We start from the raw sequence: 26,503 nt of genomic DNA on the forward strand, positions 1-26,503 counted from the left end.
ATTTAACATTATGTCAACATACCATTTCAGGGCTAAAATCTGATTTTAGGTACACATGCTAATCTCCCACTGAAGGTAATGGGAGCGGAGCAAGTATCTGAAAGCAAGAATTGACTATGTCCACTGGTAACCTAATTTCTTCAAGGTAACCTGCTGTCCTCCATTAAACAGCTGAACTACTACTTTGAACCAACAAATGTTCTTTGCCAGAATGAAACAAACACCAATGTAAGTCGCATTTTATCTTAAGCCATTCACTAAGGAATGCCTCTCTCCTTGCTTTAATCCTTGACATCTTCACAGCTTGTTTAAAAGGAAATTTCACCCATTCTGGTCATTCCAGTGAAATGACCATTGAGAACTGTAAAAATCATTCATTTCCCTGAATAAATTATAAAACAAATTTGAACATAACATTTTAGTTACAACATACTTTTAAGTCTACTGATAGTGGCAGCAATCAGCTAGCTGGAGAGCAACCTCCCGACACTGGAAATATTACAGCCCAAAGACTTCAGTGGTTTCTATAAATAGACATTTTATATATTTTAACACAAATGTGTTAAAGCTGGTTAATGTTGTTGGATTTTCACAGTCTTCACATTTTTTGATCTTCCTCTCTTGACATATGGGTACTGCCTGTTCTAAGCAGCTCAACAATCTTATAACTGCATTACCAGAAGAACTTAAAGGAAAGGTCCCCTTAAAGTGATAAAAGTACTAAAAACTTTTAAAAATCATGAGTTATATATTAAGCCTGGGTTCTTCAAAGGGGCCTAAAAGAGTTAACCATCCAACTTCCTCTGGCTCCTTGGAAAAAAACACAAGCCTAAATGTTTAATTGCTTCAGCCAGCTGTAGTCAAACACTGAACATCCCTTTGATTATTCCAAGTGTGTAGTTAACACAGACCTAGGGCAACACTTTTGGGCTTGTTTACTTTGTTGCCCAACTGACTTGCATTTAATATTAAATAGCCAGTTCTTGTACTTGGTTGCTAAGAGCTTTCCTGACAGTCAGCCATTGATAAAAAAATCAGTCTTTTATAGAAGACCAAAATGGAGATTCTACAGCTAGATTTCTGTGAAACCATGCGCTGTACACGTTGCTAGACCAAAACAAACAAACAAACAAAAAACCACCCCACACGAGGAGCACTTGTGGCACTTTAGAGACGAACAATTTTATATGGGCATAAGCTTTTGAGGGAAATCTTATGCCAAAATAAATTTGTTAGTCTCTAAGGTTCCTCAAGTACTCCTTGATTCTTTTGCTGATACAGACTAACACAGCTACCACTCTGAAACCTGTCACCATTGCTAGACAAGCTACTCTTCACAATCCAAAAAACAAAGATGTAGATAAACCCTTAAGTGGAATGGAGTCCAAAGTCAGAAGGTCTGATCTCCCACTTTTTACAATGACGACAAATGTTGTGTTTTTTTATTTGGGCATTATGTGGGTGCCTATCAGCAGGGTACTCTAGCCTCAATGTCTAAGCAGGATATTCCTGTTTCAGGACTAAAACACTGTACCACAAATCAGAAGATTCCAATTTACACCACTTTTGTTTTTTCCAGTCCTAGGATATGACAAAACCTAGTTGCATGTTATTCTACCCTGATGGCTAACCTAATGTACTTAACCAAGGCTTACAATCATCATATCCCATTGCTACCATAATCTAGCATAGATGACAAAGTCATTGGCCTGAGACTTAACATATAATTAAACCATTCCTATCCTACCCTTCCTACTGTAGCTGTTGCCAGTCTCCAATAAAACTAGACACACTTGTACTCCTCTTAAATCAGGAGAAGAGACTAATCCACATGCTTCCACCACAGGTTAAATATAAGCTCAAATATAATGCCTAAAAAGCATTTTTCTGTTGTATATTCTGAAAGAGGCCAAAATTTGAGAAGCTATGTAATTCTCACAAGTTTCTGTAAATCAATTTGGATTAGATTTGCCAGGTTTATCAACAGTACACATTTTTCTCAAAACCTCTATGTAAACTTAATGAGTCAACCTAGCTCAGCATGACCTACTTTTTAGCAGGTAATATGTTTTATTGAACCAGCCTCTGTTGGGAAAAGAGACAAGCTTTCAAGCTACACAGCTTGTCGAAAGCTTGTCTCTTTCACCAGCAGAAGCTGATCCAATAAAAGATATTACCTCATCCACACCTTGTGTGCCTCATCTTCTAGGACAAACACAGCAACACTGCAAACTACTCTTTAGCAAGAATATATGCCACATTCCAGAGTTTAAGATACAGGGGGCAACAGAGCAGCACATTATATATATAATTAATTTCATTGTTAACAGTTTGAGAGCCACAAAAGATGACTGCCATATTAGCCTAGTTTATTTTGCATTTCAGATTAACTGTTAAATATCCACAATCAATATGGTTGTGCAGAGATGAAACCCTAAGGAAACATCACACTCCAGACTGTGTGTGACAAACTGAGTCCTATACATTTGAGAAGCTCTTCCAAAGAGTAGAACCTTATTTTATTGTGTCCCTTCTCCCATGCATATAATTCTGGGTCCTCTGCTAAAATACTGAAATCTTTCAAATCCTAGCCTTAAATCTTTCATTTATAGTAATCCTAGGTGTTTTTTGGAACACTATGTAAAAAAAATTCAGACAGATGTGTAAACTGGTGTCCCTTTAATAATATCAGTGTTTGAAAATTTCAAACTGTTCCTTCCAACGTGCATTTGTCTACACTGGATTTCACCTGCCATCATGCAGTCCATTCACCTAGCTTTGTTAAGTTTTACCAGAGTACCTCAATATTTTTCAGTCTTGACTACCCTCAATAATTGCTTGTCAGCCACAATGGTTTTCCACCTCTACATCCACCCTCTGGCCCCGATAATTAACAAACTTGTCCTGATAAACATTCTTGGGACACTGCTCTGCTCAGTACTTTCAGTGCTGAAAATAGGACTATCAATAATTAGAAGAAAATGAACATACATGATGAAAACCAACTTTTTATAAATGTCACAGGCTTGTGACAGAATCCTTCCTGAAATACTTATTTTATACTTTATTTGCTCTTGTAATAGTAGTTTTAATACTAAACATTTAAATAGTAAATAGACGATACATTTAAAAAATGATTATAACATATGAATCCTCAGCTTTCGTCAAAAACAAGCCCTCTCTGCCCCATACTAGCATCTCCAACAAAGTTCAGAATTCACTGAAATCCACACATTGTTTCCCCCTTTCCTGAAGGTGGATCTAAGTAAATTAAAAAAAAAAAATCCAAAACAGATTTAAGTCTCAATCCTACAAACAGTGTGAACCCGGGGCTTGATTTTGAAGGGACTCTACACAGATGCAGGGGCTTGTGTTAGCACATCTAGTTTCAGGACCAATTCCCTGGGAAATTACAGTTTCTCGCTTATTAACAGCACTGTGAACTAGTTTAACAGTACGGAAAATAAAAACCTGCAACCAGGTTTAACACAACAGCGCCTTGGACAGTCTTTACTATTTAAAAGACAATTTGGTTTGTGCCCTATCCCTCCCCTCAAGCCCACTGCCAAGCTTACCCTGTTTCCCTGGCATCTGATGGTTGGGTGTTTCCAACTTCTCATGTCAGCTTGAACTAAGGGAAACACAAAAAGTTGTTCAACACCTCCCTGACCATATGAAGTGTTATCATGGGCCCCACCCATATTGTGAAATTCCCCTAAGGTTCCCTAGATGTTCTTCACCTGCCCCCCTCCCTGCCCCATTAGCCTTTCATAACAAATTCTTATGTCTAAAAAACTGCCCTCAAAAGTACCTAAAATGCTGTATCTGAAGAAGTGATTCTTACATGCCTGATCCAGTATGTGCTCTCAGAACAACATATTCCAGAGAAGAGTCTGCATTTTCAGATGCACTTAAAAATGTTTTAATCAAGAACATACTAACTTCAGATCAGCTATGACAAAATCCAGGAGTGACAGAGTCCCATATTTGTAGCTTAGAATTCCACTATCATTACCAAGCAGTATAAAAGACGGATTTATATAACAGTTGATTCCCTGGGTTCTCAGCCTGGAGGTCCCAACTCTTAAGGGGTTGGGAGAGTGTCCCTTTTGTTATGGGTAGAAGGAAACTGGGCCCTGAAACTTTTTCCTGTTGGAGTCATGATATTGAAGAGGTTGAAATCCACTAGTTTATTCTTTATTGTGTCATCCTTAGTTATGTTGGGGATTTCCTCCCCTTCTTTAAAACCTACTGTTAAAGCAAAGTAACACAGATAACTATATTAAAGTAATTTTAAGATGGTTACACAAACCAATATAAAGGAGGACATATAAAGTGGAGGCTAAAGCTACTATATCTAACTACCAAGGGGGGGGGGGGGGGTCTCTGCACGGCAATACATAGCAGAGCAAGTTACACAAGAGGAAAAAAAAGACTCAGGATGATAAAATAAGGATAGTACTAAGCAAAACTGAGTTTTTAGAAAGTGGTATTGTAGATATGTGATTCAAGTTAGATATTGTGAAGATGTCTCTGAGTGTGCTTACTTTTATTAAATCTACACAAAGTATATACATTTTGGTTTAAAATTGTTAAAGTGCATTACAAGTAAAGAAGGATTTCTAGAAATCAGAGCAAGTCAGTATTAAGTTCTACAAAATAAAAGGGGTTTAAATTAAGAAAAGTATAAACTAAACGATAGCCAAGGATAATAATGTGATATTCTTTAATCTATCAGAGGACTGAAAAATAAAAGAACCACAAGGCGGCAATGTAATTATTTTTACTGGAAAAGAAATGGCAGAAAAACTAAACAGTTTCTTTGCAGCTGTATTTGATAGTGAGACTGTGACTGCATCCACAGATATTAGTGAGGATAAATTAGGAAAGATTGACATAAAAATAGTGGAATGTATGTATTTGAATGCATAGAGACAAATCACCAGGTTACATCTATAAGTGATGCTAAATTACAGATGAAAATGTTCAACTGCTTATTTTCAGGAAATTTTTTTGATAATGGAAAAAGTTTCTTCTGGTCTATCAATATGATTCTAAAGTGTAGAGAGATTTTCTGGGGAAAAGGCTTAAAATTCCACACCTGCAAGTCCAATTACTATTTTAGATTTTCAAGTATACTAGATTCCTCATAGCAACCAGTAATGACATGGACCTTGACCAAAATAATTTATAGCCTGAACAGCATTTATATTAGGAAGTGTTTGAGACTATTTCTACGTATAATTTAAGGATGCTTTTGTAAAGTTCGACACTGCTGTCTCACATGAGAGAGGTGGCAGCAGACTAGGATAATTTGTTAAAATGATTTGAGTCCTTCCTGAAAGGACACTCCCAACAAGTAATGATGCCGTGCACCTCCACTAGTAGGCCCCTCACTCGTGGGCTTCCACAAGGATCAGTTCTCTTTCTAGTCCTTTTCAATATCTACATACAACTAGTAGTCACTCACAGACTTGAGTGCCAGCAATATGCAGATGGCATACAGCTGTGCCTACCCTTCATCACATAACCACACCACTACCAACACGATGGCCCAATGCTTCAGTGAGATCAGCTCACGGATGAAGTACAGCTGCCTGAAGTTGAACTTAAGCAAAATAGAGGTGATGCTGGACGGAAGTATTTAGAGGAGTTTGCAGGCACCGTACAGTCTCCTTTGGTTGAAGGTTCACCTCCACAAATGGTCATTTCAGTCTATAGTCTGAGTACTCTTGGATTTCTCACTGACCCTGAGCTCTCTCATTGCAACATTCGTAATGCTTTCTATCATCTCCAGTTGGCCAAGAGCCTCCATCTCATCATGGCAGATGAAGAGCTGGCCTCAGTTATTCATACCTTCATCTTTTGGCTGGACTACAACAATGTGATATACCTGGGCATGAAACCTTCAGCACTTCGGAACCTCCAACTACTATAAGGAGCAGTCTCCTCAGCAACACAGGCTGCTATGAACACATCCTACTCTCTAAACTGACTCCGGATAGAATTTTGAATCGAGTTCAAGGTATTGGTCCTTATCTTCAAAGTGTTCCATGGCCTGGGCTCAAGATACAAAAAAAAATCTCAGAGTTACAAACACCTTGGGAATGGAGGTTTTTTGTAAATCTGAACAAAACATTATGGTGGTTCTTCCAAAAGTTTACAACTGAACATTGATTTAATACAGCTTTGAAACTTTACTATGCAAAAGAAATGATGCTTCCGTCCCCTCCTCTTTTTGTTTTTTTAAAGTAGTTTATGTTTAACCCAGCACTGTAGTATATGTGTGTGTGTGCGCGCGTGCTTGCTGCTGCCTTACTGTGTACTTCCGGTTCCAATGAGAGGAGTAGTTAACTGGTCAGTTTGTAATGCTGCTGTTCCTACCTCTGAGGTTCTACTGTACCTAAAAGATTGCCTAAAGGTCTGGGATTAAGAGACTGTGGTTGACACCTTTGCTCCTCTGGCACAATGGACCTCTCAGCAGCAAGAGAGTAAAGCTCATCTGTGTGAGAGACAGATCCTTCACTAGGACAGTTCAGAGACTTTGGAATGAACTCTCCCACAAACTAAGGATAATCACAAATCTCCCTATTTCCCAATCCAAATGCAACACACATTTATTTGACCTTGCCTAACACAACAGGTATTTTTAAAAATAAATTTTAGAGCCCCTACTAAAACAAGACACTCCACTGCACTCGCTTTGTCCTCTCATCCTCTTCTGAGAGGAACAACGGCGTGTGACAAATGTGTAATCTCATTGCTTAATGCACTACTTGAATCAGATACTACAGTGATGAATGCAGTGTAAAAAAAAAGTGTCAGATTCGAACTGAAAGAATTATGTAAAATCTTCCATAAACATAATGCACTGTTCCAATATCACGGCAAAAGATGCTTCTTTTCCTCTAGTTATCGAGTGGACTTTTTCCATAGGGAGAAGTCTTTGCAAATCAGACTATTAAAACAGTTGCTATGATGATGTTTGTTCAGACTTCTAGGATGGAGTAACTGCTTTTTGATATAAGAACATGTAGACATTTTGGGGGCATATTTAGAGGAACAGTCTCCAAAAAGATACAAAACAAGGTGACTCTGGTTAGTTGGGCCTAATCTGTCTTCCGCAGAAAGACTATGCAACCTCTCTGCAGTAGGAATGGAAAGACAAGAGGACCTGACCTTGTGAGTTAGGATGCCATTGTAGTTTTTATGTGACTAGAGAAGTGCATGCATAGTGAGGCAACTATATGGGGTGAAAAGTGTAATATGCGCCTGACATTAAAGAAAATAAGGCTGTCTCAAGAAATACTTCTAACCAAATCTCATCCCAGATGAATCAGAACATTGCCTAAATCTGATGCCAATATGTCTGTTGTTTTTCTTGTTGGCATCTGGTTTATGCCGAGCATGGAATAAAATAATTGCTTTGGTACAGAATGTGCTATTTCTGAATGGATTTTCTACAGAAATGTTGTCCTCACTCAACTCCCTGAATTACGTGAGATTATAAACTTCATATTTGATCCAAAGAAATAAAAAAGCATAACTACTAAGGGAATATTTAGATTTCCATTAGTGGAAAGACCATTCCCCTTAAATCCCTGAGAGCTTTGGGCGCAGCAACAGTGGTAATAATGGACACTTCATTTTTTGACCCCACAGCGTCCAGGCATCTGTTCCAAACATTAACAATGTGTACACTCATATGGTTTCTTATTACACTCAGTTTTATTACTATGTAACAGATGTAAAAGGAATGAGATGTAGTTGTTTCTTTCTTGAAATATTGCTCATCAGTAAATAAGTACAGTTTTGAAGGGCTAAGACAATCCATTAGGGGAACTGAAGGATACCAGAGTTCATTTTTGCCCATCAATAGGTCCCAATAAACAAATATATTTAAAATCATAACTCAACAACATATCAAAAGGTATAGGGCCAGATTTTCAGAAGAGCTCAGCATGCAGCAGCAACTGTTCTAATTGGGATGCTGAGCACTTTTAAAAATCCGGTCCATACTCTGGAATGAAGAGGTAAATTTACCATCTTTATAGTAATAATAGCAGTCAAGGCTATTGGCAAGGAATTCCTCTGAGAAAGCTCTTGTCTACATTCAGAAAGGAGAGTTAAGTTACTGAAAGTTCTTTTCTTATTCTTGAAGATATTCACAACAAGGTACTTAAGTACTGATATTCAGTAAGCCTTACTTTAGGCATGTTCCTGGAACAGAACACAAGCACCTCAGATAAGTATTGTCCCGGTTTTATGCAAGACCAGGTACTTCTCTGCAATAAAGAAGTGATATCTGTGGGTTGGTTGCATAAATTAGAATACCAGTAGCAAACGAAAAGTGGACACCTACATTAATGCCCTGAAAGTATTAACTGGTTCTAGAAGTAGGCTGTCAAGGATTCTACCCCAATGGCCACAAACAAACAAACAAAAAACACAACACCACACAGATAAGGAACAGGCTTGCAGAAAGATCAGACTGATAATCCGATATGAAGTAGAGTATCGACAATAATTCCGTTAAATTTTTATCATTCTTAAATTAACATTTGAAGGACCTGTAATTGCCCTAAGAGTAAAGCATACAACTGACAATCTTGGTTCTATTCTTGGCTTTGACACTGATTTACTGAGTGACCTTGAGCACATCAATTATGTTCCTTAGTTTCCCCAGATCACTTGGAGATCTGCAAATACAAGGTACTAAAGAAAAATTATTTTTGAACCATACCATAGAAACAACCAAAATGACTGACCAAAATCGCAACTAATGAAGGAAAATAAGTTCGAGTCAACTTTAGCTTCAAACTTCTCAAAAAATAAATACAATTGTGCCAAGTTGCGTAACAATTCGACTAATGAAATACTATGATAACATTTACAAGCCGAACAGAACAATGATAGCAACTCCCCCATGATGCTGGGGGAAAGAAGAAAAAAAAAGTCCACTGTGTTTCCTGAACAGAATGCTTAATGGGGTTGGATTTTATTTTATGTCCTAGATAAGAGATTTCTAAGCAGTTAGCGAAATGAAAACAAGAATCTAGCCAGTTTAGAGGACAGCGCACTTCAAATAGCTCTCAATCTGCTCTTCTGAACAGCTGCCTCCGAACTACTTTAAACTGACATGCTCTTCTAGTTAGTTGGAATACAGCATGTAAGATTCCAGGTTGGTCTCTATCCCTATGCAGTGACAACTAGTTAACCCTGGAGTTGTTAGATTAAAGATACTGTGCAGAGGCACGCAACTATCTGGTGTACCATTTGGATTTTATTGTGATTACTTCTGCATCTGAGTGAAGAGAAGAAAAATAGATTCATCGCATATAGCTCTGATATCATGCGAATGCAAGACCATAAAGAAATATTAAAGGAGGTCAACAATCTGCAAAACTAGAGAATGACTATGTATAGCTTCTTGTGCCACCAAGCTAAATTTAATAAATTCAAAAACAAACAGAAGACACTTCATATTTCTGGGGGAATTCTGCACCACTACTCACGTACAGAATTTATGTCCCCGCAGATTTCTTTGCTTCCCCGCAGAAAAATGACTTTCTGACAGGGAAGTAAAGGGAAGCCACAAAAGCAGTCATGCGACCCTCCCCAGCAGTATGTTTCAGGTACCTAGAGCAGCAGGCAGAGAAGTAAATCACTGTGTGCAGGGGGTGGGACTAGTGAAGATCCAGCTGGTGGCTCCCACCCTGTGCCAGTCTTCGCTGCTAGCCCTGGCTGGGCTGGGCAGGGCAGGGCTTCCTCTTCCCCTGCATGACACCCAGGGCCAGGTTAGACCCACTCCCAGATTTCTCTCCCAGCTGCAGAAAGCTCTGCAAATTTCCCCGCCCCACATCACTCCTCAGCTGTAGGGGGAGGGATCCCTGCACAGAGAGCTGCTCCCTCATCTGCCCAACCCCTGTGCACCCAAACCCCTTCATACCCAGACCCTTCCACCGAGCCTCACCCCACCGCACTCAGCACCCCAACCATGAGCCCGACTCCTCCTGCACCTGGATCACCCAGATGAGACACCCACACCTGGATCCCCACCCCATTGAGCCCCAACTGGATCCCCACCGCCTCAGCATCTGGACCCTCCACTGAGCCCCAAGCACTTTCATCTGGACATCCCTGCAGAGTATCATTACCGTTGCACCCAGAACAAGCCCCTGTGCATCCAGATCTCCCCTGCACCCAAATTCCCTATTGAACCACATGCACCCAGATTGCTCCCCACAGAACCCTCAGCCCACATCTGGATCCCCCCCACATTAAACCCCTCCACACTTGGACCCTGCATTGCTGAACCTGCATGCCCACACCTGCTGCACTTGGCGTGGAGGGGCAGGGTCCTGGGGTGTTTCTGGGGCAGGCCCAGTTCTTGCACCATGTGAGGGTTGGGTGTAGCCTCACTGCTGAGTCAGTGTCTCTATGTGCTCTCCAATGCCATGCTCGAACCTCCACATTTGACAAATTAAAATTCTACAATTTTGCAGAATTTTAAAACATTGTGTGCAGAATTTTTTTGGTGCAGAATGCCCTCAGGAGTAACTTCAGCATCTCCTCCCAGACATTAAATGAACAAGATATTGCATTAACTCGTGGATTGGTCCGGAGGAGAGAAGCAGTCAGCATAATGAATTCTTGGCCCTCTTGGGCTTCATGAGAGATCTGGACATCAAAGAGTAAATGTTCATTAGGGTGAACAGGTTTTTAGCTGTTCAACTTTAATTAAAGTAATTTAGCCAAATCTCTGTGCACTACACTGAAAGTTTCCTCAACAGGTACCCGATGGCATACCATTCCTCTGGAAAGGGGAGAAGGACTTGGTAGCAGGAGCATACATTGGTCTCTAACAGCTATTGGCCCACTAAGCTGGAATTGCTAACAGACACCACAATACGTACCTCTCAGGCTTTAGCAAGAACTCCAAAGAAAACAACCATTTTGTAGATAAATGAGGAAGAATAAATGCTAGTCTTAATAGATATTTTGGGGCAGCACTGTCCACAGAATTTAAGTCCCAATCATTCGATTGTCTAAACCGGACATGACCCAAATGAGAAACTATTATTCTATTAAAATTATATTCCAACAGCTGCTTCCAAAAGAGCTAAAATAAAAATAACTGAACTACTACAATTAGATTAGGACACACAACCAGAACTGCTCTGCACTGATTAAACCCCTCTCCCCCAAAAACCCAGCCCGAGGGGCAGGGTTCATATCCTTCCTTCACATCTGACTTTCAGACCCAGTGCCCCACACATAAGCTCTGAGGCACATGACCACAGATTAGCATCAACTGTTCTGGTTTGCAAACCACCCAAGAGTGGAATTCATGAAAACAAAATAATAAATGACAAAAAAGTTACAACAGCATTTGATTATTCAGTCCAATTTGCTTACTCTTCTCTACTTTTCTAGTGTGCCAAGCCCTAGTTTCCCTCTATACATTCAACTCCCTCTTTGACACTCACTTTTTCCGTGAAGAAAAGGAGTACTTGTGGCACCTTAGAGACTAACCAATTTGAGCATAAGCTCAATTAAAATTTATTTATTCATAAATTTATATTCATATAAATATAATAATTCATATTATAATAAATTTATTCGTAATTTATTTGAGCATAAGCTTTCGTGAGCTACAGCTCACTTCATCGGATGCATACTGTGGATGAAGTGAGCTGTAGCTCACGAAAGCTTATGCTCAAATAAATTGGTCAGTCTCTAAGGTGCCACAAGTACTCCTTTTCTTTTTGCGAATACAGACTAACACGGCTGTTACTCTGAAACAGGAGATCCTGTAAACCCCTTCTCAGAGTGCTGAGGACCACCTGATCTTTCATTCTTTTCAAGACACAGCAACTATCTCTCAGGATATAAGTATCTAGCAGCATACTATAGAATGATGTAAGGTGTTTCTTTGCCAGAGACTAAATGTGCTTGCTTTGTTATGGTCATTTGTATATGGCCTAGGAAAATGGGCCCCATGCCTGGTAGGCACTACCAAAATACAAACTATAAACAATATTACTGTTTTGTCAGTATAGCATACTCAGTCCCCAGAAGCCTGAGAATAGAGAGAGTCTGATTTTCAAACTTGGGACCCTAGCTAGAAAGAGCATACACACTATGGCAAAATAAATACTTTGGCCCAAATCTTCCATTTCAATTCAATGGAGTGAAAAATGAAAATCTAAACAAGATATATAGGGTTTTTTGTCTTCAACAACTCAGATAGCTTTGGTTTTTAAAAGAGGTTTAAGTTTGTTATAGAAAATACTGCTTTTGTATTTTTAAAAAAACTGCAATCATTAATATTTGAACAAACAGCTCTTGCTCTTCTGCAATAATTTTTTTCCATGTCCTTTCCAATACAAATATCCATATTAAAATACAGAGCTCCTCCCAGTAAAGAGTGACATACTAGAATAGGCAGAAACAGCTCTTACAGACTCTCAAATACTAGCACAGACCTTGGCCTTGCAAGGAGCTCCACAAAGGAGCAGAGGTCCACTCCCATCGAACAATTTGCAGGATTAGGACCATAATTAGCTATTGCCATCTATTGAAAAACCTGTGTGCCAACAGCGAGTATATGTACATTATGTGTCTGTCTAAAATAACTATTTAGATGAGAGACTAGTCTAGTCCTTCACTCCAAAAATCTTTCCATAACAATTTTCATCCTACAATACTGTTTACCCCCAAAACAGAAATTAAGATACCAAACTACACTAAAGTAACTGGATCTAGTCTATTTAAAATCCATTAACTATTAACACAAATTCTGTGCTGTTTCTCCAGTCTCCTTAAATAAAGCCTTGTTAGTTAAAGAAGTCATAGTGCAGTGCACGTTACATGCAGAGCACACTATGATATTTAGGTATAACTGGATAACAAAAATCCAGTTTTAGCCTGGAGTTTGATTTACATTGTGCAAAAAGATTTGGGGGGAGATTAAATCAAATCTCTAATTATTTAATATGAATGGCACAAAATAATATGTATATGCTAAATAAAATGCATTTGGCAGAAACAAATGACATTTACAAAAATATCACTAAAAGACACAGTAACGCATTTCTTCATTGTTTCAATTTGAGGTTACATTTCAATTTCGAAAGATGCAAAGGTAAATTAATTTCTACTTACCCAAATTCAAATACAATAGAAAAAAGGCAAAAGCCACCACCACACAATTGTGCAAATTGTTTTGAATGTCAAAAGACCATACAACATATTAAAGCTATTTTTAATGCATTGCCCAACTGCATCACCCATTCCAACAGTCTCCCCTGAGTTATGAGACTGTTGCGTGAGTGCTTTCATACAATTACTTGTGTTAATCAACTCAATTGGTCAAATAGCCAAAGGGAGCATTTCAAAGGGTAATCTGATCACAACCCCTTATACATAATACCAGATCTCTTCTCTAATTTATGAAAAAATTATCAGGAGTATTATGAAAGGAAGACCTAAAGCTTAACCTTGCAACAGTTAAAAGAAATACTGTGGTTTTGTAGGATTTTCTTACAAACAGTGTAAGATCTAGCCATTGCTTGACAAAATTGACGCATTTAAGATATAGAATACTTACCTGCACACACAAATCAGATTCTTCCTAAAAGGGACCCTCTTCCCCAAGAGGGAACACATTACCTTCACAGAATCTTTATTATGACAGAGTATCAGAACTCCAGAGCATTCTGGGATTTAGCTGGGTTTTTTGTTTTTTTTTTTAAAAAACCAGATGCCTACCTTTTAGCATCACATCATATGCTAATTCCCTATATGTGTTCAGCTTCTAGATTCATTCTTTCAGAAATGCATCTAATTCTAGTCTAGTCTAATTTGCCCAAAACATTGATTGCATTTTAAATTGTGGAAAACATAAAAGTATCTCTTAAAAAAAAAAGGGGGGGGGAATTACATTGAATAGTTTTACCTTCAGAGTTACGTGTAGTTTTCTTGTGTTTTCTGCATAAAATCCTATAAACAAAGTAGTTGAAAGCTGTCAGATAAGTCATGATTTAGAGCTCATTTAGTTTAATTTAAATAGCAGTACATTTTACCCTATTTACAAGACTCTACAGTTCCAACTTTGTGAATATGGAGTTTAATATAACAGTGTGCTAGACTGCAGTTAAAAATGTACACAATTACAACTTTTTTATAAAACCCAAAATGTTTGTATCCCAATGATAGTTTTACAAAGAGAGTGAAATATAAATACAAGCAGAAACATGGTAGATAAATAGTAGTTACATGTAAATGCCTTGTGAGGGTTTCTCTCTTATTTGAGCTTTATCATGTAATGCACAGTAGTAGTGATATGTCTTGTGACACGTTTTCACATCACAACCAATGGTTGCTCCTGGACAATGGCATAAAGAGCACATCTATAACAGAAAGGAAGAGAAAAACAGAATTCATGCTAGCAGCAGTTTAATACTTTTGGCTTTGGAAATAATTGGAACTAATAGTCATAAAATAACTCCCCTCCTCACGAAACAGATGGCATTACTGAGAGCAATGTATTTAGTCATACGGTCTTTATCCACATTTTTCCCCAAGTGTCATTTTAAATTAATTTTAAAAGGAGAGACAGATGTGTCAGCTACTCAGTTATAAAATATAACAGTAAGATAATAATTTTATCTTAATTATTAATGCAGTGGAAAATAATCCAATAACTTTAGCTAAGTAAGAAGTGCCATGCTGGAACAAACTTAATTTTTCACTTAGATGTTATGCTTCCAAGAGTGGGCTATACCAAACACTGATCAACTGTGGATTATACGATGAAAGAAGGAGAGAAAAGGGACTTTCTTGCTGACCTCAGCTGGCAAATCAGTTTATTCCCTGAAGCATAAGGACTGAATGCTTGAAATTTTACCTTCGTTAACTGCAGCTGCCTCTTTTCCCCCCTACAAATGTCTAATCCTCTTTTCAAATAATTGGCTTCAGTCATATTCCATGACACTATGGTACACAAAAGGAATGTCTCAATCGTATTAATACCACCATCTTTGTTTTTATGCTGTAGAAAAGGCTACATAGAGGGCAATTGCTTTACTCTTCCTTTTCCAAGGACAGGCACTCTTTCATTTGAGAAATACCTCTTACGCTTCTAACATCTTCATGGCCCTTCTTCATGTGTTGAATTAAAGGGGAAAAACATACAGTCAATGTATATAATGCCATTAATATTCATCATAATTTTTCTAGCTTCTTAACACTGCTCAAACTCTTAGAGTTTGACTGATTCTGAGGTATGTTTACTGAGCTATATTTATTTTTTCCCTGCAAATAATCAGTATATATTGTTCCTTACAATATACATTACCTTGCATAAGGCTACGAAGAGAAAAATTACCCACGCATCCAACATGCCTAACTGCCTTGCTTATCAGGTCTTTCTACAGTTCTTCCAATTCTTCTTTGTCTCAACTAACCTAAATAAACCTGCCACCAGCAAGTTTTGTAACCCCACAGTTTACCCCATCTTTCATAATGTTAAAGTTAACTGAACAAAACAAAAAAGGAGTGAATCTTGGATCATCCTGCTATTTACCTCCCTACAAATTGAGAAAAACCAGCTCTATTCATACTGTTCCATTGCTCTTAATCAGTTTTTAAATCCATGGTAGGTGTTCAATCAACCCTCTGTATTTCAAGTTTCCTAAGTAACTTCTTGTGAGCAACTTTATTAAAATGTATTTACACTTTCAGAATAAACTAATCAGTTCCCTTTTATCCACTATTTTAATTCTTTCATATATTTTAATAGGTTAGACAAACAATTTACTCTTACATAAGCTGTGAAATCTCTCTAGTGAAATGACAAACTGGAAGAACCTTTATATTGATTTATTGATCTATTTCCCTTTGGAATAAATTTTAAATTTGTTGGAATGATTTTTATTACCTGATTGGCTTGTAACATGTTTAATTCTCTAGGTACATCAGGCACATGAAAAGTTCTAAGCACAATAAGAGACCACATTTTAAGGGTTTCTCCTCACATACAGCTAATAGAAGTAATAATGACCTCAGATCAGTGCATTTACTGGGAAATAACAAGCTGATATTACTGGCCTATCATTATAGCTTAACCCCTCAACTATCACCAGAAATATTCTGCATTTCTCCCATCATTGCTTTAATATGCAGAAGTAGCTTCAAGTAGCAACATCTACCAAAATAGGACAACTACTTAAACTCTGCCTGCCAGCAAACAGAATTTAGTAAAAATTACCAATATGACTATTAGATTTGGAAAACCACACTGAGTGCTTTACTGCTTCTCCTATAAAGGAGCAGTCAAGAATGGAAAGCAATCACTAAGTACAAAATGTTTAAAGAAAGAGTGCACATTCAAGCTTATCAGGACAAAACCATTTAGCCTCTTCATATAAAACTTGGACCTAGTTCAAGTGCCTGGTTTCGCTAGATGGTGTGCTTTAAGAATCCATCCTCTTCCAACATGTTACTGATAGAACAAAAAAGATTCAGAAGCACAAAGAAAAATCTATATTCTCATGAATCCCAAACATACAAATCTTGTAAAACCATTTAAAAAAAGACTTAATAGTCAAGAAGTTTCTTGTTGGCCCACATAGCCATATGCTACACTGCTCTTTATAAATATCAAATCTCCAATCACACCTATACTCTCCAACTGCTATAGCTCAATGAACACATAATATAATTAGAGCAAATAAAACTCCACACTGAAAAAGACTAAGCAAAGTACTGTACTGTTTAGTGATGAGGCTGTAAGTAGCATGAGGTGCATCATGTAACTTCAACCTCCAAATAAAGCATCCCTGGTAGAACCTCTTTCCAGACACACCTCCCTGTCCCAAAAACTGAAAGTGCTTAAGGACTGTTTTAGTTATACTATATCACTTGTTAGAAAATATTTGCAAAAGCAGTCATCTCCCAGCTAAGAAAGATGATTGTAATAATACCTAGCTCTTATATCAAACTGAAATCAGCCTTAAAAATTGAGTAATGCCTTGCAAACGAACGGCCCTTCATATCACACAGCTCCATAGCAGTTTGGTGAGGCTATGATTAAACTCGTTTTCAGTATGTGCATCTCATGAAAAATCTGCATCCCAAGGCTCTATCAAATCATTAAAAAAACCGAAGCAATAAGTATCTTGGCAGTAAAGGCCAGTTTTTGGCAGTGAAACCAACTGCTGGTAAAGGAGCAGTGTTACACTTGCATAGCTCCCTGGAATGCAGGGCTTTGGAGCGGAGCCCACGGAGCAGCTCCGGAGCAGCAGGTTTTTGCCTGGAGCTGGAGCAGAGCTGGTGCACAGCTCCAAAGCCCTGCTGGAATGTGCTTCCATTGTGAAATCTGTCTGAAAATATTAAATAGGAAAGTAAATTTAAGAAATGCTGGTTTCTCTTTGTATGCAGCCCATTAAAAAGAACAAGTAGTTTATTTTGTTTATGAGTTTTAAAACTTGATTGGAAAAATTATGGCACATTCACTATAACCATCTTTATTTGTTGATAACATAAGTACAGTGCTAGTGAAAATGTTAAGATTTGCAGTTCATTTTTAGTAATTCCAAAAGTATTCCACAATCTCCAAAATAACCTATTTATATATTTGAATTAGACTATACACATTATGATTAAAATAAAAAAACAAATTGATTGCTTTAAGACACTTCCCACTGTTAGTCATTTGACATTTAGAACTCAGTCCTGTTCCTATTGAAATCAACTGCAAAACTCCTATTGATTTCAATAAGGGATCACACCTATTGGTGGCTATCCCATCTAGCTACCACCCGACCCTTTCTTTAAGATTTACCCCCCCCCGCTTTTTTTTTAAATGCATGACCAGTTTTATCTTAATTACTCCTCACACGGGTTAATTACCCATTACACTAGAGGTCACAGACAAAGGGAAAATCTTTTTTTTAAAAAGATATGATACAATAACTAAGTTCAGTAGTACACTGAATTAGTTCATTAGATACTTTGCAGAAGTTAAGAAAATGCTACTTTTCCATTTTCAAGAGGCAGAATTACAGACTTACCAGTTTAGTGCCTCTTTTTATTTCCTTTTGAACATCTTCAATAGAAAATCCACCAAGACTCTCATTATCAGAGTGTGAAGATACCAATGCAGATGAAAATAGCTGCAAGTTGTGTAAAAACAAAAACTTCATTTTAAAGGGTTTCCCGTAATATGGAATAATTATAATTTGTAATAAGGAACAATTTCAAAATACAAACAGTGGTATTAGTAACTTATATACCACTGCCACAAGTGGGCTGAAATTATTCAGGATTTCATTTATTTACATAACGCAGTTAATAAACTCACAGCTTTAAACTTCCTTTTCCTCCATTACTTACCATACATTTGTGATGTGCTGCCACCTTCTGGTTTTCAGACATCAGTAATTGCCCACATTCATTATCTTTATTAGACCTACAAAAACCACACTTCCGTTGCCTTGAAGACCCTTTTTTCTGTCCAACTGAGCTTGTCATGATTTTTAAAATGGCTTTAGAATGACACTTCAGTCCTCACAAATGCTACAGGGAATAAGAATGTCCCATAGTGATGTTAATTTCAGCTGAAATTAATTTAAATTATATTTACTCAAGTTACTTTGCATTTCTCTTAAAATACCTGAAACATCTACTACGTCTCAGAGTGGAATATAATTTGTCTCATACACACAGCTAGAGTATAATATATGAACAAACATGTATATCGCAAAAGACGTATTTCCCAAAATCTTTAAGAATGTGGCAACAGGATATATAATGGTCCCTAAAGTAAGAGAAGTAATAAAATTTATACAAATGTAAAGGCTGAGAGAGGGGAGGGGAAGGGGGAAAATGAAAAATATAACTAGTACAGGAATCATTTAGGAAATCCTGATGCAATATTGTCTCTCGTTCCATTTATTCATTCATTCCAGAAGCACACTGCACAGGGAGAGCTTTACCTTAGCATACAATAAAACCCATTCTACTGAACTCCTTTAGAATCAGCAATAAAAAAAACTGGGCTACCATCCATAAAAACTAATAAGTATTGAATTTAAAAATACTCATCTTCAGCTTTACAAATATGAGTAACTGTCCTTATGAGATGAGAAGATAAAATGTTACCATTTTAGGTATTACACAGATACAATGTGGCTAGTTAAAGTCACGAACAAAGTTTTAGAGGTGAATATTTGTGACTAATATGCTGTAATAGAAACCCTTTAAGATCCAGGGTTGTTTTTCGCAATCTTACCCTAATCCTTAATATGTGCATGACAACAGCTGTTCTTATCCTAAGAAAAGTAATTTAAAATTAAACTCCACATAAATCACATGCTTGTAAAACATAAAAAGTAACAGTTAAAAATACAACACCAAGGCCCCAGTTCAGCAATGAGATTCACATAGGTGGATCCACTTCAATGAGGCTTCATACATGAATCTGTCTATGTGGATCTCATTACAAATTGGATGTTTTAGGGCCCAAACATTCAAGAATACACACTTTTTGGACCCATTTTAAAGTTGAGGTTTGCGTCCATTCACCTTTACATCTCTAAAGGAACAAACGTGCTATAATTTATATAATTAAATGGTCTAATTTAGAGACCCTAAGTAGTATGCTTGTTTACTGCTTTTCCTCTTTGAAGATCTGGGTCTCAGTATCGTTCTGGTCACATATGCAATGAATATGGGTTTCTCAGCCTTCGTCTCCAGTAGACGCCCATCTAAATCAGGAAGACCATTACATAGTTCAGAACTTCTGCTAAAAAGAGGTCCTTGGCTACAGTGGCTGAGGCGTCATAGGTCAGGATTGAGTTGCAATGGTACAACTGACTGGTGAAATTTGTCTAGTCCAACTCTGCATGGTTCTTGAAAGTGCTACAAGTTTCTCACTTTCCTAGCCACTAATATCACTCCCTATTTTTATAACAGAAATAGGAGGAACACTTAAGTTTATATACCTCTGTACAGAATAGAGTTAATGAAGATCCTTTTAATTCTCATGTGGTGTTATTCACAAATTTTCATAGATATAATTTAAAAACATTTTTTCTTGCCATGCTAATACAAGATTCGTATATCAAAATGTAAATGTATGTCTTATCTCTAGTGCTTGTTCTTTTTACTGTTTCATTTACTTCCATTTTTAAGTATAAAGCAATATACTAGATTGGTGACATACTTGTAACAAGAATGCACATATTCTAGATCTAGCTCATTTACACACAAAAAGAGTGCCATGTGAATAAATGAGTCACACCCTTTTGCAGTGGCAACAGAGAGCCCTTAAACGTTAAGCACAAAAAAGTACTTACTATATTCTTCTAAAGAGAAATCAAAATAAGATAACTCTGCACTCCATTTATTAAACAGAAAGAATGGCTGGCTTTTGAAGAAAGTAAAGAGAGACTTCCAAAATGTTCTTTAATTCTTTAAAATCTAAATGAGATTTTGGAAGCAGGGAAAAGGGCTTCAGAAGAACAGTAGGAAACTATATAAAAAGATTTTTTGTTCTTAGGTCACATTCAAAAGCTTCACATAAATCATGCAATAATGGGCTGAAATACTGTAACAATTTAAAATGCAAGAACAACTTCTGTTTTGATAATTAATATTACAGTAGTTATATATACACACACGTACAAGAGGCTATATGCATGCACTGTGGATTAGATTTAATTTGACTTTTCTTTTTTTTCAGATTTCATTGAATTTTTCTTACTTTATTTTCTTATTCAGGAACTAACTCTTGTGTCAACAACAATGACAGTCCTAATAAAAGTAACTTAAGACATTTAAAGTCAAATTCTGTCCTTGGATGTGTGTTCACAAAGTCCCATTGACTAAAACAGGAGTTATACACACAATCATATGGAGAATTTGGCTTTAGGTATGTCAATCACTCCTGCTGCTACATCAATAGACTCTCCCTTTTAATCTCTGAATGGCAAACTATAAGATTTTGGAAGATTTGAATAATTCATAACCACGAAAGTCAAAATGATTGCTCACTTTAATATTTTGCTTCTTGGAAGTTACTGATAAAGAAATATGTTCACAGGTCACTTGGCCTTCAGCATTATGTTGTACAGTGCATCTAAGACACACACATATAATAAGATACACGGTTAATAGGGTATGCATGTACCATTGTTTATATTACCTCACTCCTTGAAGTAATTTTGTATTTTTTACAACTTAGAAAATGATGGTAATGTGTGCTCCATTGAGCAGGTCCCTGTTAGCATAGCAATGAAAAGATGCAATTAACTGGCTGAAATTGTGTTTTGGCATGATTATTCAAATACAGATATTTTTAAAATGCAAGTACAACTAAAAAGCAAAGATTAGGTCAGAAAGGAAACACATTCCTATCAAAATCAGATTTGATTATTCCCAAAGCATTTTTAAAGGAAACCTAAAAACGCTCTCTAATTGTGCTTTTTGTTTGCACGTGTTTTCTGTATACCTAGGCATTTGTACATTATTTATACATTGTTAACGCTTGCAAAAGAAATTGATTAGTACCAGAAGTATTTTATCCATACTATTGACTTTAAGTTACATTTGTTCACCCATGATGTATATTAATGCATTTTCATCACCTATGACAATCTGGTATGGACTGGAAATTCTTTCCTTCATATCATAGGGTGCACATGGCATCCTGTTCACATGTATATATTTTTTCATAAATTCACATCACAAACCACCATGGCTTGCAGTGAATGTATATTAACATAGGTTAAGAATGAGTAAGCTACTTAGTACAGAAAAATTGCTAGGTTTAGATTTTCGATAAGACTACTTACAAATAACAAATGTATCTGACAGCATTTCAGAAGAGCAGAAACCTTTATATTTAGCTCTATTTTAACTAATTTACATTTTCTGAAGACAGTTAGAACCAATTGCCCTGCCACATTACAGATCCATCATCCTGAATGCAAACATTTAAAATCTTGCCATTTAATTTCTTATTGAAAATAGTTTATGTCTAATCCAGATTACTGACTAAACACCAACCTACTTCTCACTCGACCAAAACAGGCACAACTCAAAATCGGCAAAATATTCTTCCAATCCACTTTTTAAAATAAACTATAAACTGGGTTGTTTTTTTTTAAAAAAAAACATGTGACGTGTACACATATCATTGGACTGAAACAGTAGTCGCCAAGTTTCAGTCAGAAGCAAGATTTACAATTATGCTATAAACCCTGTAAACAGAGCTATATCATAGAAACATTGACTATGGACATCTGTACCAGTAACAGTAACCTATTTAAAAGAGACAAATGAGTCTTTTTTTTGGAGCTGTACTGACAATACAATACTAAAATCATGTCAGTATCTTCCAAGATCCTATCTAAAGGGGTACCTAATTTCACAATAAAATCTCCTATAAAATGAAAAAAAAACGGAGTACTTGTGGCACCTTAGAGACTAACCAATTTATTTGAGCATAAGCTTTTGTGAGCTAGAGCTCACTTCATCGGATGCATACTGTGAAAATACAGAAGATGATGTTTTTATACACACACACCATGAAAAAATGAAAGCTGTGATAAGAGATTCTCAGCTACAAAAAAGGATTCTTTTTGTAATTCTCTCTTCAGAATTTGTTCATCTGTGCAGTTTGATGCATATTAAGACAGTACTCAAGGTCATCTTTTCCTTCTTGATATCTTTTTTATTTTTATAAGAGTTTTTCACACAAACTATGTTAAGCCCTGCACTCTAGTTTTATTGCCATCTTCTATAGGACTAATTCTAAATGCACAACTAACAGGCATACTCCTTGTCCTCATATGAAATCTTGCAAAAAATATATGAGTTTAGGAGCTTGAATTCATAACTTGGCTAGACACTAAAAATCATTATCTTAATAAAGACGCTCAATTTACCACTTATTACAACAATCTGGAACTCACTAACCCCTCCTTTCGTCCTATGTCTTCAAGGATGTTAACAGGCCACTTTGCCTTGAATGGTCCCTTAGAATATATGCTAATGACTTATAGTAAACTATCTGTTCGATCTTGCATTTAGCTGTGACACTGAGTACCTTTCCCAGACCTGAGGAAGAGCTCTGTGTATCTTGAAATCTTGCCTCTCTCAGCCAAACAGAAGCTGGTCCAATAAAAGATATTCCCTCATCCATCTAGTCTCTCCAATACTCAACATCTCTCAGGAAAAAACAAGGAGGGCACTTTCTCAATATATGAAACATTACTCAGCACTGAGGGAGGAAAAGATAGATAAGAAAGGAAGTTCAAGAGCTTTTCTTCATGCTCTATTTATTAGCTAAAGTCAGGCCCAAGCTTGCTATTTCTTACATAGAATACTGGATTACAGTTTATATGCAAGGCTCTCTACAGTAAAGTTTAATTGTTTTGCTAAAACCTCTGGATTCTTCAGGATTAGAGGTGCTATGCAAACACAGGATTGTTTGGGTTTTTGTTTTAAAAAAACATGTAACAGAATTTGAGACATGGGACAAGCACAAGAGAAACATGCCTAGACATTTTTCATTTAAACTTGTTAGAAAAGGGATTTTGGATACTTTCAGATGAAAAAAAATAAATATTTAGGCAAGTATTTTTACAAGTGACTGGTGATTCTGGGTACTCAACCTGAAGTACTTTAAAGGGGCCTAATCTTCAGAAAATGCAGATTACCGTTCCCCTGCCAATCAAGCCTCTTTAAAGTATCTACTTGAACAATGAGCACCCAAAATCATTAAGCACATGAAAATCTTGGTTTTAACGCATATGCAAACAAGATTTGTTAGCCTCTAAGGTGCCACAAGTCCTCCTTTTCTTTTTGAAGATTTTCCATGTACCTCATACCTAGCGAAAACACCGAAGGCTGGTGTAACAAGCCTGCAGCAGATAATTTGGATTTACTTTCAGGAAAGTCTGGGATTCCCACCCATGAAGGGGGCGTGGAGGGTTTGATCGAGCCATGATGCGGGGCATCCACCTCACAGGAGGAGGGTTCAACCCTGGCTTGAATAGTTTGGTGGGGCAGGCAGCTGAGTGGGGTCCCCCCTCTCAGAAGGGAGAATTACCTCTGCCGTAGCTTGCAGTGTCCCTGGGGTGGGATTCTCACGCGGAAATCGATCCCGACGGCTCCCTGCAAGGCAGGGGCGCTTCCCAGCTGGATTATTAACGCCAGGAGAAGACGGGGGGGGGCCCTGAGAGACGGGAGAACAGTCTAGGCTTGGAGGGAAATGGCCCCCAGTTTTGGGGCTCCCCTTACAACACGGGCACGAATCCCACCGGGCGCAGGGGGGACCGCTGGGCCCTTCGGGCGCTACCCCGGGACGGGCTGGGGTCCGCCCCTCCAGAAGGGCGAGCCCCCCGCCGGGCTTGGGCGGCTGTTCCCCGGTTAGGCCGGCGCCTCAGGCCTGAGCCCCGGCGGCCCCCCCCAAGCTGCAGGGGCGCTCGGCGGGGCGGGCTGGGGGGGGGTCTCTCCTCAGGCGGAGGGGCCGGGCAGGGGCTCCCCCGCCACCCGCCCGCAGGCGGCTGGGCCAGCGCCGCCCTCAAGGCAGGCTCGCTCGCTCACTCACCCAGGTAGGCGGGGCGCCGGGGAACAAGGACTCGGGGGCCCCGCGCCGCTGGGCACTCAGAACCGCTCGCTCGCTCGCGCTGGGACCTTCCCTTTCATTCGGGGCAGGGGACGCTGCGCCGCCGCCGCCGCCGCACGCACGCACGCACGTCTTCGCGCTGGCGCCAAGACGTCACGGCGTTCCAACCGGCGCGTGATTGGTGCACGAGGCTGCGAGGCGCGGCCGAGGAGAACTGGTCCCGGAGCGGCCTGCGGTGGCCACGCAGGCGCACACGAGCATCCGAAGTCGTCGGCTGCGGAGAGGGCGGTGGGGGGAGCGCGCGCACAAGGGAACCCGCGCGTGCGCAGCTCTCCCTGACAGCTGGCGGGGATGGGGAAAATGGAGAACCCGCGCGTGCGTAGAATGCCTTTTGGGTACAAGGAGGGTGACCCGCGCATGCGTACAGATCATTTTGAAGGCTGCTGTGGGTAGAATGAACTGGAGGTTGGGAGGCTGCGCGTGCGCATGGCGGAGCTGGCTCTGCAGAAGGGCTGGAGCGCCTAGTCCCCTCATGCACCGGAGGTGGGCCTTGCTTGTGGCACTCACACCACCAGACTCCCTTAGGGCCTCAGGGCAGGGGCTGTGCTCTTCCTGGGTACAGTTACTTGTAGGGCCTGTGCCAGGTGCTGTACAAACACAGAACAAAAAGGCAGCCCCTGCCTCAAGGAGTTCACAACCTGCCACCCACCATGGCTCTTGTGTCACCTGCTGCTGCTAGTTACATTAACACAATAGCTTTGCTTAGTGACAGATCCATTGTCTCAGGACACAGCCCACCCAACTCTTAAAACCGTGTCTAGAGGGAAAATCTGCTTGCCTTGCCCGCTTCCTGTTCTGTTGGTAACACGGTCTAATACTGGGTAAAGGTTTTATTTCCATCTCCAGTCAATAGCTATCAAAAAAAAACCCAACACATAGCTGAGGTCCATCAAACTTGCACTCTGATGCAAACCCTTAACAGTGACCTCAAAACACTCTTGCATCAACAGATCAGCACATTTAATGATCACATTTCCTGGGTATTTGGGAAGTTATTCTGCATTAACATTGCTGAGGTTGCCACTAAGATTTGGTCATAGAGTGCAAACCTGAATGAAGCTGGAATAATATTTTTTAGTATTTGGGTCACCTGTGTCTGCCCCTGTGAAGCCTACCTTCAGACTTGCCAACATATGACAAACAAGTGAAATGAAGTATGCTTCACACGATAATACACAGATTATAGTAGTTTTTAGGTTAAAAAAGATGTTTTCTTACTGGATCCCCCACTGTGGGCTGTTAACAGGGTTTAACCCTGGCGTTTGAGACTCAGATCAGTACACTTGAACTACAGGAGTAATTACTAGTACGTGAACTATCTCCTAGAGGACTTGATACACTTTCAGTGGGTTGGTTGCACAGCTATTTGTTAGTAGTAGAATGGAGGTCAGGAATCCTAGGGGCAGATCCACAGCTGGTGTACATTGCATTGAAGTCAATGGAACCATGACAGTTTACACCAGCTGAGGATCTGGCCCCTGGACTCTAACCCTGGCTCTGGGAGGACAACATGGTGTAGTAGTGGTTAGAGATAAGAGAACCAAAGCACCTACATATGGATGAATTGATCTGAAAGGCAACATAGCTAAAAGTCAGGCCTAACCCCCTTCAGGGCTTGTCTTCAAGGCAAAGGTTAGCTCAAGTTACTCCATTTGAGCTAGCCACCTGGAGTGAGAGAATCCACACTGCAAAGCTACACAGAGTGATTGGATTAGAAACACAAATGTGCTAACAGGTCACAGCCAGTAGCTACATCCTCACTGCACTGCTAGCTTGGGCATCAGCAGCACTCAAACTTCAGTC

At 38.9% G+C, this 26,503-nt stretch overlaps 1 protein-coding gene across 8 annotated transcripts in view; it reads right to left on the bottom strand.

The window, feature by feature from the left end:
- PHF6 (PHD finger protein 6) overlaps positions 1–24,814 on the bottom strand; it is a 38,152-nt gene extending 13,338 nt beyond the window's left edge. For 2 of the 8 annotated variants that reach the window (XR_012160634.2, XM_073358496.2), the window contains exons 1-5: positions 24,623–24,813; positions 18,400–18,582; positions 18,078–18,179; positions 14,281–14,414; positions 13,961–14,004 (exon numbers count right to left, since the gene is read on the bottom strand). Coding sequence is in view for 7 of the 8 variants with exons in the window: in XM_073358496.2 (XP_073214597.1) it covers positions 13,961–14,004; positions 14,281–14,414; positions 18,078–18,179; positions 18,400–18,537 (418 nt within the window). In the remaining variant the exon portion in view is untranslated. Of the gene's footprint in view, positions 1–13,960; positions 14,005–14,280; positions 14,415–14,911; positions 15,166–18,077; positions 18,180–18,399; positions 18,583–19,297; positions 19,338–21,060; positions 21,146–24,121; positions 24,248–24,622 lie in introns of those variants that run through there. The other 6 variants (XM_073358498.2, XM_073358499.1, XM_073358501.2 and 3 more) reach the window with 6 other exon arrangements.
- Positions 24,815–26,503: the final 1,689 nt, after the last annotated feature.

Source organism: Lepidochelys kempii, chromosome 9 (assembly GCF_965140285.1).
Source record: "Lepidochelys kempii isolate rLepKem1 chromosome 9, rLepKem1.hap1, whole genome shotgun sequence".
In the NCBI taxonomy this organism is placed as follows: Eukaryota; Metazoa; Chordata; order Testudines; family Cheloniidae; genus Lepidochelys; species Lepidochelys kempii.